The following is a 16,550-nucleotide window of genomic DNA, read 5'->3' as shown; positions in this document are numbered from 1 at the left end:
CCCTGTTTCATTTCGAAATTGTGCACCGAGGAACGGATGACGTTTCGGAGGGATTTTTGACGTTACGATTTGTTAATTCGGAAATTTCACCGGAAAGACAGAACTTATGAGGATTTCTTTAGTTGTATTTTATGTTCGTCTATATTCGTCTGTTTGTCGAAATTCATCAAATCTCAAAAACAGTAGATGAAGAGGAGCTGAAAGCTTTGTTTAATACTTATTGATTTGTAAGAGTCTTTCAGAAACATTTACCGTCAGAAAGTTACGGAAAGCATTTTTGACATCCGATTCGCAGTTTTAAAGGAAACTTCATTAAAGATTCAGTACGCATTTCCTTCATTAGAATTCAGGGCACTTTCTCGAAACCATGCACAGAGGAACAAGTGATTCTTGCGGAGCTCTCGTAAATATAATGTTTTCATTTAGAAATGTTTCTGAGCGAGTAGGAATTGTGCGGTTTTCTTTATTTCATGTCAGTTGATCATATTAGAGTGTTCTTTACAAACATCCATTAAACGGTATGTAGATCTTCGAGAAGATCTATCTTCTTGAATTAAGGTGAAGTGAAACCTTCAAATCAGTCGATTCGAATACAACACTTTTTTTAAGGTTATTAGACCAAATTGTCCGTAACTTCGACACATCACTTCTGATCATCTAAGAATTGTTTTGACACATTCAAAATTTGGATTTTTTTAACACAATTTTTTAACTCAGCCCAGATCAGAACCAAAATGGTGTCGAGCTTTTATATTTCGATCAATATACAATTATCGAGGGCTCTGATATGAGAATCGAAAGGGTCAGGACAATTTTGCGACAATTTAGAACACTCTGGTAGTCGATAAATTCGCATTTGAACGGGATAAAGGCAAAAAAAGTGTTGTATGCGCTTCTATGCTAAAACGATGGTAATACGAGGTCTCGGAGTGAAAATTTAATTGACCTGGAAATCACAGATGACACAGGGGGTCCCTCTGCAGTCAATTAGGGCCCCAGAAAGCACGAATCCAGAGGATTTCTGGAGTTTTACTTCGATTTCTTGATATTCATTGTGCGAAAACGACAGGTGGAGTATGCCATTTGGTACAATACCCAATATAATTCGACACAGCTGTCAATAGAAAAACGAACGTCGGCAACGTAGGCATTTAGAAAAATCTTTGTCGACGTCGATCAAGTTTCTCGACGTGTTTCATTTCACCTTAAGGATTCGTAGTTGTTGGAGTTACCTTCTCTGTTCATATTGGGAGATACTTTGGAATCGCGTAACAGGAAATGGACGACCTTTTCGAGAGTGTTCAGTGCAACGTGTTCATTTTGAAATCTCTAGCTGAATTGGTGAGCGCTCTCCGTATTTCGTTTTTATCGATTAGTAAGAGTGTATTTCAAATATGCATCGTCAAAGGATTACAAAGAGCATTTTTGATTACTGATTCGTAGTCATCAAGGTGGAGTGCACAATCTGCTTTCGGATGTATTCTGAAATCATGCGCGAGAGGGACAGGTGCCATTTTCAGGAATCCTCGTTATTTAGAAATCTCTCTGAGCGAATAGGAATTGTCAAGCTATTTCATTTCATCTCTACCGATTTATATTCGGGCGTTTCGAGCTGGGAATTAGTTTAAAGAATTCTCGACCTCGGGGGTTTTTGTTTATCGGGGAAATATCCAACGTTCAAAGATTAAGGTAACTTTGGGTAACAAGGCCCACCATAACCTGAAAGACCTGTAAAAACTAAAATATAAAGTGTTTTGGGAAGGGGAAATGAGCAGAGGGTACACGAACAATGTTTATTTCAGGTACAAACAATAAAAAGAAAAGATAATTTCAAACAAGTACGTAATTAAAAAACTTGCAGGATGGGGCTCCTGGGCTTTGTTCCCAGAACGTGAAGCTAATAAGGGCAGCGGACATCGATGGGAGGATGCACATTAATTTACCCAGTTAGGGCAAGTTATGTCATCAACATCCTCAAATGTTGTCTTCGAGCATTCTTTATAAAGCCATTTCTTACCCAAGGCATGTTGCCTTTTATCGGCAACCCTATTTTGTTGATAAAAGCTGCGCTCCCAGTTCTCGGTCTTCTTTGAGGTGCCAGGCTTCATTTTGTTTTTTAAGGTATTTCGCTGAAATTTTGTTGTGACGTTGTATTTACTGCAACTAGTCATAGTTTCATGTCCTTTTTAAGTAAGATCTTTGGTTGCGCTATGTTGTCCTATGCCCGGCCTTATTCCCCGTTTGGCGCAATTTGCATATCCAAGATATGATTTTCAAAACAACAAACCTTTTCAACAAAACTCATACAACGGTGTGTAGAGAAAAGTATAAGGTACTACATACCTGCTAGACAGAGCAGGACTTCATAAAACTTTGAGACCAACAGCTTGGACGGTGCAATAAAATTTGATAAAATTCCTTCGGAAATATTTCTTATCAATCTTAGTTTACCATGGACCCATCTACAGCTCCGGCGATACCTCCAATGGACTGTTCTTTATCCTACTAATTGGCACAGGGAGCCACAAACACTGCACTTTTACTATATGGTGAGATATAAGCATGGGCCTTGCTCCCCACGTGGGCCTTATTGTCTAAAGTTACCTTACAAAGAGCACGGTTGACTAACAAGGAAGATATCCTGGTCGATCTCTCCGATTTGATTTCTTTTATAATGTGTTATAGTAGACTAAAAAGTAAGCGACACGTATTTTTTTTATTTGCCATTAAACACTTTAAGGGGGTAAAACCACCATCCAAAGTAAGGCATGTCAAGGGGCGATTTGGCAGTTTCGCCCCCAAGAGCGTAATATTTTTTAACCAATCCACCTGGAAAAGCTTTCTCATAACGAGAAATGAAAAATATAATTTTCTCAATTAAATGAAAAAATTAAGGGGTGAGCCACCCCACACAGGCCTTACTTTGGATGGTGGTTTCACCCTCTTAAAGTGTTTAATGGCAGATAAAAAAAAATACGAGTCGCTTAGTTTATAGTTTACTATCACATATAAAAAAAGAAATGAAATCGGAGAAATCGAACTGGGATACCTTCCTTGTAAGTATTCCCAATTGTTAGGGGAAACGTTTTGATTCACGCTAGGGTGTATTTCGGAATCGAATACAGAAGATCGGACGCCCTTTTATAGGGTCCTCGATATTACGACATGTTCCTCTAGACATCCTCGTAAACGAACATGAATAGCAAGGTATCTTCATTTCTCTACAGCAGCAGAGCTTTTCTTTCCATCTCTATCGATTTCTATTCGGCTCTTTCTAACTATAAGTCTTCGTATAGGGTCACCAGACCCTAAAATTCCTATCAATCGAGTAAACATCCACCGTCGATTTACGAGAAGGTCCTTCCTCTCTACTGAATCTCGATTACCACAAAATACTTTTCCACTTTTGACTCTGAATTCATCCCGGAATCGTGAACCGGAGGACTCGATTCCTTCTGGTGTACTCAAAGATCCAACGACATGGTGGAAAAATATTCTTAGGCGAACAATGATAGATTCCATCATTTCTTATTCGCGCACGTGGACTCTCCTTAAGGTGAAGCGAAAGACGTCGAGGAACTTGATCGATGTAGGTAAAAAATGTTGGTCTAAATATCTACGTTGCCTACGTTCGTTTTTATATCGACAGTTGTGTCGAATTATATTGAGTATTGTACCAAATGGCATATTCCATCTGTCGTTTTCGTACAATTATTATAAAGAAATCGAAGTGAAACTCCAGAAACCCTCTGGATTCATGGTTTCTAAGGCTTTAATGGACTGCATAGGGACTCCCTGCGCCATCTGTGATTTCCGTGTAAACCGAATTTTCACCCCGAGACCTCATATTACAATCGTGCCGTTACAAAGTGCCGTTTATGAAACTTTTCTCTGAACTGAGTGTACCGAATCGTTTCAAACTTGACAATGTGAATATGCAAGCTGTGAAGAAGTTCCTGACGCCCATAAAATTTCAATTTTTTAAACATTTGTTTATATATGTTTTCAAAATTTGGTATAAAAAATAAAATTTCATGAGTTTTAGCCACCTACCGTAGAGTGCTTACATTCACGTTGTAAAGCTTTGAAGCGATTCGGTACACCCACTTCGTAGAAAAGTTTCACGAACAATTGACTTTTCGGATGCCACTTTCACATCCCCTCAAGGGGTCGCCAACCTCCAGGATCCTCTAGGATCCTCCAGGATCCCCTAGGAGCTCGAAGGACATCATTTCGAGAGCCTCGATCATTAGGGGGTGACCTCTCCTTCTATTCCAGGGCGCACCCCGAATCGTGCAGCAGGGGATCCATGACATTATCCTTTCCCCGAGAAGATTCACCCATCCACTTTGCCTCACTTTGTTACCTCGGGTGCATTTAAGGACGCCATCGCAGCGTACTCGATGGCGGTCTCGAATTTACCTGACATCGATTGCGAACCCACGGCGGGCCGAGTTACGTGCGGTCTCGTCGATACGGGGACTCTGATTGGAATTTGCTTCGGAGACTTACTTTGAGAATGCCAAGATTACGAAGTTACTCGCGACTACCTTACGCGCAATCCCGCAACTTAATGAGCCGGCTTTACGACCAAATTACTGCGGCAACTCCAGCCGGCAGTACTTCGTGACTCCTTCCCATAAACGGGATTTAACCACCTTGCCGTAGATCCTCCACCCTGTTGAAAAATTCACCCCTAACCACCCAGGCAACCCATGAAGTGGAATATACGTAAATTAATCGTGTAAATTAGGGCTATAGGTATAGCAAATGTGTATCGTCTATGATCCACCTAAAAAAACATCTAAGGGATATATAAATATCTAGGTCTATTGCATTATGCCATAAACGGGATTTAACCACCTTGCCGTACATCCTCCACCCTGTTGAAAAATTCACCCCTGACCACCCAGGCAACCCATGAAGTGGAATATACGTAAATTAATCGTGTAAATTAGGGCTATAGGTATAGCAAATGTATATCGTCTATGATCCACCTAAAAAAATATCTGAGGGATATATATAAATATCTATGTCTGTTGTAGATGAAAATTATATATCCACTATTGATCTACGAATATCTATGTCTATTGCAATGTTATTATATCTAGGTCTATTGCATTATGCTATAAACGAGATTTAACCACCTTGCCGTAGATCCTCCACCCTGTTGAAAAATTCATCCCCGACCACCCAGGCAACCCATGAAGTGGAATATACGTAAATTAATCGTCTAAATTAGGGCTATAGGTATAGCAAATGTATATCGTCTATGATCCACCTAAAAAAATATCTAAAGAATATATATAAATATCTGTGTCTATTGTAGATGAAAATTCTATATCCACTATTCATCAACGAATATCTATGTCTATTGCAATGTTAATATATCTAGGTCTATTGCATTATGCCATAAACGGGATTTAACCACCTCGCCGTACATCCTCCACCCTGTTGAAAAATTCACCCCTAACCACCCAGGCAACCCATGAAGTGGAATATACGTAAATTAATCGTGTAAATTAGGGCTATTGGTATAGCAAATGTGTATCGTCTATGATCCACCTAAAAAAATATCTAAGGGATATATATAAATTTCTATGTCTATTGTAGATGAAAATTCTATATCCACTATTGACCTACGAATATCTATGTCTATTGCAATGTTAATATATCTAGGTCTATTGCATTATGCCATAAACGGGATTTAACCACCTTGCCGTACATCCTCCACCCTGTTGAAAAATTCACCCCTGACCACCCAGGCAACCCATGAAGTGGAATATACGTAAATTAATCGTCTAAATTAGGACTATGGGTATAGCAAATGTATATCGTCTATGGTCCACCTAAAAAAATATCCAACGGATATATATAATTATCTATCTGTGAGAATTATATATCCACTATTGATCTACGAATATCTATGTCTGTTGCAATGTTATTATATCTATGTGTATTGCAATTTACTTTGACGAGCAATCGCTCTTTAACGTATCTTTCTCAATTTCGAGCTGTTCCATTTTACTGTAAATAGTGTTTTAAATTAAGACTGCAAAACATGCGAGCCATAGAAACGCCGTTCCATTCTGCTCCACGACATACTATATCACTATACCTAAACTGTTAAAAAAAATAATGAAATTTTATAATACTTTTGCTGGAAGTTTTATTCGGACATGGCATACTAATTTTATAACGTTTCCAAATAAAATGTATAATATATGAATTTAATACATAAGTGAACTAATTTTTCTAAAAAATTTCACAAACTTCTACTAGGACGTTGCAAAGTTAGAGATTTATTTCGAAGTTTATCATAAATATGTAATAATTCACTTTTGAGACATGAAATTTATAATTTTACTACAATCTTATCTACAAAGTGTGTATGAATTTTTTTGAATACTTTTAGCAGGGTATTCGGGATTTTTGAAAATGTCTTCAGGAAATGAAAGGAGAGGGTCCTGAAAGGAAAGGAGTAGCTTATCATGTTTGCAAAGTACCATAATCGCTTGGAACCTTGTAAAATGGTACGTGGGGCAAAGTGCCGTGTCGAATCAATTATTGTGACGGAGATATTGCATTACGGGCGACAATATGCGCAGATAGCAGGGGAAAATGGAATGAGCCGTGCGTCAATACGGTTCGTGTATGTGTGGCGGGTGTGTCGTGTGTATCGCGTATGCGCTTATGTGGCACTCGGTGCTCCTTCCTCCCCACTGGGGGATGCATACGTCGGCGTGTGTTGCACACTTGACACCGCTGATATTAGTTACGCCGTGCATAACACGATTTACTGCTTAATTATAAAGTTGCAGGCAGTTTAATTGGCTATCTGATTTGCGCCACACACGGGGACTGAACTATAACTGGCTCGACGACCACGGGACTTTTTCCTCGCTATTTGTCGAAACGAATTGACGCGCAAACAAATGTTTCGAGCAGAGTGCGATTCCGAGTCCCTCTGTCAAATCCGGATCGACAGAAACCACACAATTTGCCGCCTCCTCGTTTCCGGCCAATTGGTTCGCCACCGAGAACCACAATTTTTGGGCTCGACGTTAAAAGACCAAACAATTGTTTCGAGAAATTATACCCCCAGATAGACGAAGTGATGCAAAATTTCCATCAAATTGTCTCATAAAAGATCATGAAATAAGTCATGAGGGTGTCGCTTATGAGTGTTCATTTGAAACTCATATTGGCAGGACATAATGATGAACCAAAATTTTTGGGCTCGACGTTAAAAGACCAAAAAATTGTTTCGAGAAATCATACCCCCAGATAGACGAAGTGATGCAAAATTTCCATCAAATTGTCCTCATAAAAGATCATGAAACGAGTCACGTGGGTGTCGCTTATGAGTGTTCATTTGGAACTCATATTGGCAGGACATAATGACGAACCAAAAATACTTAAATATGAAACAAAGTTAAATAAATGCAATGTCTCAATGTTTGTACGCATATGGGCAGCTAAATTTATCTCATGCTTTACTGATAAATAATTGCACTGTCGGTAGCTCATATTTGAGTCATGGCGTGATGCAAACGGGAACATGGAGCAACGTCATGTTTAGCTCACATTTGTAGCATTAAATAAGTTTATACAAAGTTCGTAAATTAATGGCCATGGAATAATGTTATAGTTCCTGTTAAATTTTCCATCAATCTTCAGTTCATAAATGTCGCATAACTGGCATATGATTCAAGTATGCGGTAATTATATTCCTACAACCATTCACGACCAATTTGCTCCAAATTTTTGTTCAAATTTATTGTATAGTATGCGTACACTTATTGCAGACATTTCATGCAGCAAATAGTCTGCAAATTGTTTGTAAATCGACTTTCCTCGTCGTATGATCATGAATTTTATATCTAGGTCGTATCTTTCCACTCTTTTAACTGAAATGTTAAAAACATTTGCTCGATCATGAAACTTTTCCCCGAAGAGGGTGTACCCAATTGTTTCAAACTTCACAATGTGGATATGTAGGCTACAAGGAAAGTCCTGACCCCCATGAAATGTCATTTCGGTTCTGGTCTGGGCTGAGTTACAACATTTTTTCCAAAAATCCAAATTTTGAATGTGTCAGGACAATTCTTAGATGATCAGGAGTGATGTATCAAAGTTTCGGACAGTTTGATGTAAAACCCTTAAAAAAAACTGTTGTATTCGAATCGACTGATTTGAAGGGGATTTCACTTCACCTTAATGACCGAGAGTTTTTAGTACGGAGTCTCTTTAAGCTCCTTTGGGTCGCATTGCATGAGACTTTTCAGGAGGATCTCCAAAAGGCGGACGTCAGCTTCAGAAGGATGCACCGTGAATGGACGTTTACTCTAGATCGAACGCGTGAGTTTACGTGTGGCGTTGAGGTGACGTAGACACACGTGTTGGACGTTAGAGTGCCGTCCGCCGTCATCGTAGACGTCGGCCCTTATCACCGCCGCTCCTGGAGATGGGGAGAGAAGAAGACGAGCTCCAATTTCCCTCAAATGAATTTCTTGATCCCTGCACTAATCTCGTAGCCAGGAAAGTCGTGAAGTCATTGCCTCCCTTAAGGTGAAGTGAACTTCCCTTAATTCAGTCGATCTGAATAAGACACTTTTTTTAAGGGTATTGGACTGAACCGTCTGAAATTTTGACACTTGATTCATGAGCACCTAGGAATTATCCTGACACTTTCAAAATTTGGATTATTCGAAATAAATTGTTTCACTTAGTCCAGGCCAGAACCAAAATAGCGTCGAGCTCTCATATTACGATCAATATACAATTATCGAAAGCTCTGATATGTGAAACAAAAGGGTCAGGACAATTTTACAACAATTTAGAACACTCTGGTAATCGATAAACTCGCACTTGAACGGGATAAAGGCAAAAAAAGTGTCTTATGCGCTTCTATGCTAAAACGATGGGAACGCGAGATCTCGGGGTGAAAATGTAGTTGACACGGAAATCACAGATGGCGCAGGGGGTCCCTCTGCAGTCAATTAGGGCCCCAGAAAGTCTGAATCCAGAGGATTTCTGGAGTTTTACTTCGATTTCATTACAATTATTGTACAAAAACAACAGACTGAGTATGCCATTTAGAACAATACTCAATATAATTCAACACGGCTGTCAATATGAAAACAAACATTGGTAACGTAGGTATTTAGAAAAAAGTTCTTTACCAATATCGATCAAGTTCCTTGACGTGTTTCATTTCACCTTGAGCCCAAATTTCCATGACAAAGTCCCGGGCTTTCGTCCCGAAGGAAGTTTTTGCGAGTCGCCAAACGACGAATTTGCCGGGGCCATTTTCATATGATTTATCCGCGGCGAGGGACGAAGGGGGGAGGTGGGGCAACTAAAAAAAGGAAAAAAAAAAGAAAAAACTGGAGGAAGGGGGAATCGCGCGGAGTGCGCGATTTCCGGGGGAATTCTGCCGCGGGAGCGCCGGCTCGATGCCTATAAACAATTTTCTCCGTCTACCCGCCGAGGGCAATCTATATTTTCGTAATGAAATTACGCGGGTCATTGGTTTTTTAGTTCAGCGAAGCCAGGCGGAGTTCTTTGTTTTTCACGGCTTCCGTGTGCCCGTCCTCCGTATGCGGCGCGTACACGGACGCTATTTGCATATGGCGAACGCGCGGACACACGCTCGCCGCGAGTACGAGCGTTTCTGCCCGATCGCACGACCCGCCGCTCTTTCCTGGAGGGGGGAAATCGATGCTACCACCTCGAAATTCGAACTTTTGAAAGAGGAGCCGCGCGAGCGCGAATGATCGCTTCTCGGTTGCGATTTTTACCCCCCTCGAGGCAACTGCCGATAAACCGTAACCAACGTTTGGAGCCGGTTCGCAAACCTCAACCTACTGGAACTATATGCTTACACGGAGAAAAAGAATGGGGAAGAAATGCACAATTGTGGTAATCGTAAGGATATTGCAAGGCAGCATACGGGACAACCTTGGGAGGGGGTTGCATTAACCAGCGTAACATAGTAAGAAGAACATGGGAAGGGTTACTTCACCATTTAGTCAATGTAGTCAACGTATCATAGTAAGGGTTACTTCTTCATTTAGTCAATGTAGCCAGCGTAACATAGTAAGGGTTACTTCACCATTTACCTTACATTTATTCATTTAGAAAAGCACAAATGTGGTAACCGTAACTCTATTGCAAGGCAACATACGGGACAACCTTGGGAGGAGGTTGCATCAACCAGCGTAACATAGTAAGAAGAACATTGGAAGGGTTACTTCTCCATTTGGTCAATGTAGCCAGCGTAACATAGTAAGGGTTACTTCACCATTTACCTTATATTTACTCATTTAGAAAAGCACAATTGTGGTAATCGTAACCCTATTTCAAGGCAACATACGGGACAATCTTGGGAGGAGGTTGCATCAACCAGCGTAACATAGTAAGAAGAACATTGGAAGGGTTACTTCACCATTTACCTTACATTTACTTATTTAGAAAATCACAATTGTAGTAACCGTAACCCTATTTCAAGGCAACATACGGGACAATCTTGGGAGGAGGTTGCATCAACCAGCGTAACATAGTAAGAAGAACATTGGAAGGGTTACTTCACCATTTACCTTACATTTACTTATTTAGAAAATCACAATTGTAGTAACCGTAACTCTATTGCAAGGCAACATACGGGACAACCTTGGGAGGAGGTTGTATTAACTAGCCTAACATAGTAAAAAGACCATAGGAAGGGTTACTTCACCATTTAGCCAATGTAGCCAGCGTATTATAGTAAGGGTTACTTCTCCATTTAGTCAATGTAGCCAGCGTAACATAGTAAGTGTTACTTCACCATTTAGTAAATGTAGCCAGCATATTATAGTAAGGGTTACTTCTCCATTTAGTTAATGTAGCCAGCGTAACATACTAAGGGTTACTTCTCCATTTAGTCAATGTAGTTAGCGTAACATAGTAAGGATTATTTCTCCATTTACCTTACCTTTACTTATTTAGGAAACCACAATAGTGGTAATCGTAACCCTATTACAAGGCAACCTACGGGACAACCTTAGGAGGAAGTTGCATTACCCAGCGTAACATAGTAAAAAGAACATAGGAAGGGTTACTTCACCATTTAGTCAATGTAGCCAGCGTAACACAGTAAGGGTTACTTCACCATTTACCTTATATTTACTCATTTAGAAAAGCACAATAGTGGTAATCGCAACCCTATTACAAGGCAGCATACGGGACAAATAATTGCTTGAAGTAATAAAAAATGTAAATTAGTCCGGCGTTATTTTTTCAAAGAACTTGCATTGAGCTTAACATGTTCCGTGCCACGGCGTGTACCACCCGAGGTTAACGCGTATTATCGGTGGTACACGTGGCACGGAACGTGTTAATGAAAAAATATGTAGTTCTGTCGTCGAAAATAGCTAGTTTACCACGTGCTGTGAGAAACGAAATACGGAGTCCTACGGAAACCATAAATGATGGAGCACCAGAAAATTTAATTAACCTGGAAATCACAGATGGCGCAGGGGGTCCCTCTGCAGTCAATTAGGACCCCAGAAAGCATGAATCCAGAGGATTTCTGGAGTTTTACATCGATTTCTTGATATTTATTGTGCGAAAACGACAGGTGGAGTATGCCATTTAGGACAATACCCAATATAATTCGACACAGCTGCCAATATAAAAACGAACGTCGGCGATGTAGGTATTTAGAAAAAATCTTCTTTATCGACGTCGATCAATTTCCTCGACGTGTTTCACTTCACCTTAAGCCTTGATACAACGCGGAGGATACGTTACGACATCTATACGATTCATTATTACTCGAAGCTTGGAACTCACTCAAATTGTGATAGAATGCCTTCTCCGTTACAAAAGGAACATGTTCAACGTTTTTTTTTTTATTGTAGGGTAAAAAATCACCGCATGGTATGAGAATAAAAATAAGCCATCCCACGTTTTTCGACTACCATATGTTATCCAACTTTCGAAACTAGTCTAAAAAGTACAACTTAAGTTCCACGTCACAAGTGACTCGGAACTCGCTTAAAATGCGGTCGTCACAAGAAGCGAAGAAAAAAATGTTATCTTCAAGCCGTAACCGGAAAGAGTGCCGCGTAAAACGAGAGTTGTCGCAGTTTCTTCACCGCGTTGCAGCAAATCGCGTTATACGAGCGTGTAGTTATATCCGGTATTTAGGAAACATTTCTTGCCCGAGCTTTCCCGCGGTTAACACCGTATGTTTAAGGTGACATGAAAGGGCCATTCTATATATCAAAACGTGACAGTGTTTATAAAACTTTTCTCCAAACTGGGTGCACCGAATGATCTGAAACATTAACACGTGATTATGGAGGCCCTAAGGAAGAACGCGATGTTCGTGAAATTTCATTTTCCAAAATGAAAATTTTTTCTATTTAGCCTAGATTAGAACCAAGATCACGTTATTCTTTTTTGTGAATAATGACATTTTAAGAGCATCGCGTTCTTCCTTAGGGCCTCCGTAATCTCGTGATGAAGTTTCAAAAAGGATTCGGTGCACCCAATTTGGCGAAAAGTTTTATAAATATTTTGACTGTTTGGTATGAATTGTTATGTCCTAACATTATGACTCCCTTTTAATCTTTTACCACTCGCCGAACCCTGGGAACATTGATGGACACCTCTTCACAGCGTTAGTTCCATATCAGCAAAATTGTATCTCGTACTCGACTGTATGTCTGAATCGAAACGTCGTCATGAACCAATAGCATTCGGCATGAAAATTGATAAAGTATTAATTATGAAAGTTGGTGGTATAAAATTGTTGTGATTCCTCAAGAAGACAAATACCTCACGGTATAACAGTACACATGTCAGGAAAATTGTATCTCGTAACAGGAATATCCTTTGTCCTATCTTTAGCTCTGCTCTCGATAATTGTATATAGATCGAAATATCACAGCTCGACGGCATTTTGGTTCTGGTCTGGGCTGTTAAAAAATATTGTTAAAAAATCCAAATTTTGAATGTGTCAGGACAATTCTTAGATGATCAGGAGTGACGTGTCAAAGTTTCGGACAGTTTGGTCTAACACCCTTAAAAAACAGTGTTGTATTCGAGTCGACTGATTTGAAGGGGGTTTCACTTCACCTTAAGAGCGCGTCAAGGGCGGTTTCGTTTCGTTTCAGCGTACCCCCGAAATGGTGCCGTGAATCATGAAAATAAGCCCGGCATTTAATACCGTTTTAGCACCGAGCACTTAACGGCCTCGTATCCTGGCTCGGCGAGGACCTCCGCCGCAGGATCATTGGCCAGCTCCCGAGAAAGCAGCGCTTCTCAGGGTCCCGCGAGGTACCGGGTCCTGATGCTGGGAGCACCGGCTGTCGGCAAAAGCTCCCTCGTCTCTCAGTTCATGACCTCGGAGTACTTGCACACCTACGACACTTCGATCGGTGAGTCACATTTCCAAAGCTCCTTTACCTTGCCCCGCACAGTAGCTTTTTCCACTTGAGGTGATATGAAAGGAGCTGAGAAATTTAATCGACGTCGATAAATTAAAATGCATATATATCCTTTTTGGTGATAACGTTATTTTGAATACTCAAGCGATGCAATAAGCTGGCGCGTCCCGTTACCAACATTTATATTTACGTAGAAGTCTTTTACAGTCTACGTTCAGAATTATACGAAATTAAGTGTTCCATACGTCATTTCGGTAAAGTAATGACCAAGAGATCGATGTAAAACTGTCGAAATCCTGGGAATTCATTATTCTAACGACTGTTTAGGACTAACCGCCGCCATCTGTGAGGTTTAGCTGCAACTAAATGTTTTCTCCCAAAACACGGGCTAGTCCCTGAACAAGCCAGCATTGTTTTGCAATCGTTGGGGAAAGTATTTTCCATATTTTTCAATCTGACTCGGTAATATTCCATTTCTATGGTATTCTAAATTATTCGAGCTAGGTCCTGAATCTCTTCATTTTCGATTCTATGTCTCCAGGAAGCGTAAAACAGTGAAAACGTCCACGGATCACGCCATATTGACTCTAGTCCGTGATAAGTAAATAAATTTTTGATAAAAAATGAAGTTTCATGAGTTTCAGGACCTACTTTAGACCCTCCATATTTACGTGGAGAAATTTGAAACGAATCGGTACACCCAATTCAGAATTCTCTGAAAGTATTCATTTTCCTCAACGATTTGACTTCTCGGATGTGTGTGTGTGCGCGCTCGTGTGTAGACTGATTCTCCCACATCACCTTAAGATGATATGAAAGGCGCTGAGAAATTTAATCGATGTCGATAAATTAAAATTCATCTGTACTCTTTTTGGCAGTAACGTCATTTTGAATACTGCATGTGTGGAAAACTGACTAAGAGATTTGAGATTGAATAAGTCTCAGCTAGAATGTCCATTTTAGGGATTTTCAATCACAGTTAAGAAATCTACATTGGGCCTTGATTGTGCATTCCAGACAATTTTTTTTCTGATTAACGTCAAGCTGAGATCTAGTTAGGATTTAATTTATGATCCATGACAGTTTTATCTAGGGTTTTTTTTTGTTAATGTCTAGGTGGGACTAGAAAGGTCTGGCACTCGAATGTAAGCCCCACACTGGTAGTTTGACATCCTAACTTCCTTGAAAATTTTCTACACGAAGAACTAATATCTATAAGAGGAATCGCTGAAAGCAATTGCGAAAAACCTGAGTAAGAATAAAGCACTGAATTTATAACGAATGGGAAGAGGAAAGATCATTTAAAATGCCCTCGAAATGGTAAAATGGTTGTTCCCATCTTTGTGCTGGCGATAACATTTCCCTCGTGCAGTGGTATGACACACCTCGTTTATTCTTGCTCTCGAGATAATTAGCCGAGATCGATAGTCAGCTCGTGATTGTGGACAGTCCATTAGATTTTCGCAATGCGGTGGCAAAGGAATGAATGTCTCGTTAAGGCGTCCTTGCAACGAAATCGCTGGGTGCAATCGATGACGACTCGTAATCCGAGTCGAAATCCGTGTGGAGGAATGAATGGTTCATTACCGATGTAATCAAGGCGCAAATGTACTTTATAAGCGGATTTATTGCGTCGCGTGGAGATGCGCTGGGCTTGTTTGTACACAGAGCCGACTGGAAGTCGGCCCGATGCACCCACTTCTGGCCCTGATTACGTTATCACTCCTGTCCGAATAAATTACCTCGGAATCCTCGGCTGTCACGCACACACTCGGCAAAGCGTGCTGTGATTGCGACAATTTCTGATAAGACTCGGCAATTTCTGAATAAAAACGATCCTGAGCTTTGAATGTAACTCGTTACGGACTGGTGATGGAATTAGTTGATATCACGACAGAAGGTCATAGTAATGGAGTGTCAGTGCTCTGTGCGGTCCGATAAAGTTAAAAGAATAAAAAAAAAGTTGAAAGACTAGCTATACGAATAGTTGTGTCGCCAATAAGGCAATAATGATTGAGAGTAAGACTAAATAGAAACTAGAGTAAAATATAATGTTTGTATGATTGTGGTGTGAAATGAGAATCTATTTAGATTAAATGACAGTTCGATAGATGATACTGTTTATGTGTGGTTGAGAGTTCGTGAAGTGCGGGCGGCCGTGTGACTCGGTGAGTGAGAATTTTGGTCCACAAAGAAATGTATTGATGAGTGTGGGAATGAGAGAGTGAGGAATATGAATTGAGAGAGAAAGAAATTAGAGTGAGTCTGGACGAGAATGATCGATTGTGAGTCAGTTCTGATTGAGGAGAGCTCGAGTGAAGTCGGAGGGAAAATCAAGTACCTTTTCTGAGATGTTTAAGATGTACTCCAAAATGTATTCAATTTCTATATATAAATTCTTTTTTTAATAAATCAACTGATGTTGATGAAATGAGAAGTATTTAGATTAAATGAGAGTTCGATAGGTGATACCGTTTATGTGTGGTTGAGAGTTCGTGAAGTGTGGGAAGCCGTGTGACTCAGTGACTGAGAATTTTGGTCCACAAAGAAATGTATTGATGAGTGTGGGAATGAGAGAGTGAGGAATATGAATTGAGAGAGAAAGAAATTAGAGTGAGTCAGTTCTGATTGAGGAGAGCTCGAGTGAAGTCCGAGGAAAAATCATGTCCCTTTTCTCAGATTCTTAAGTGGTACTCCAAAATGTATTCAATTTCTTTATATTAATTTTTTTTTATTAATAAATCAACCGTTCATGTTAATCCTGACACTTGAATTTTGATCCTACAGTAAATTCATTGCAAATTCAGTCTTTCCCTCCTTTTTTAGGGTACACCGATATAATTTACAAGAGTACACGCGGATTCTAATCAGGGAGATAACACAGGACTTGTTCTAATTTCTTTTTATCTATCAATCAATGTGTGCATGTGGTGAAACGTAGCTCATGATAGCCATGTTTTGAGAATCTTGTTGTTAATAAAGTGATACCTTTTTGCATTTTCTTGTTGCAAATGTCATGAATGAAATGTCAAGTGGGTACAAAGAAGTTCTTAAAGATCTAATTTCTGTAGAAGTTTGGTAAGCGTTTCATCGCCTAGTGAATTTAATGTTACG

The 16,550-nt window shown here is 40.0% G+C and overlaps 1 protein-coding gene across 1 annotated transcript in view; it reads left to right on the top strand.

The window, feature by feature from the left end:
* LOC105701416 overlaps positions 1–16,550 on the top strand; it is a gene marked incomplete at both ends in the record, with an annotated part of 35,202 nt that overhangs the window by 6,081 nt on the left and 12,571 nt on the right. The window contains one exon of the mRNA XM_023433141.1: positions 13,225–13,427. Within this exon, the coding sequence (XP_023288909.1) occupies positions 13,225–13,427 (203 nt within the window). The remainder of the gene's footprint in view (positions 1–13,224; positions 13,428–16,550) is intronic.

The sequence above is a fragment of the Orussus abietinus genome, unplaced genomic scaffold (genome assembly GCF_000612105.2).
Source record: "Orussus abietinus isolate OABI.00-Male unplaced genomic scaffold, Oabi_2.0 scaffold556, whole genome shotgun sequence".
NCBI lineage: Eukaryota > Metazoa > Arthropoda > Insecta > Hymenoptera > Orussidae > Orussus > Orussus abietinus.
Note: the sequence above shows the minus strand (reverse complement) of the source record. Positions and strands in the feature narration are given on the sequence as shown.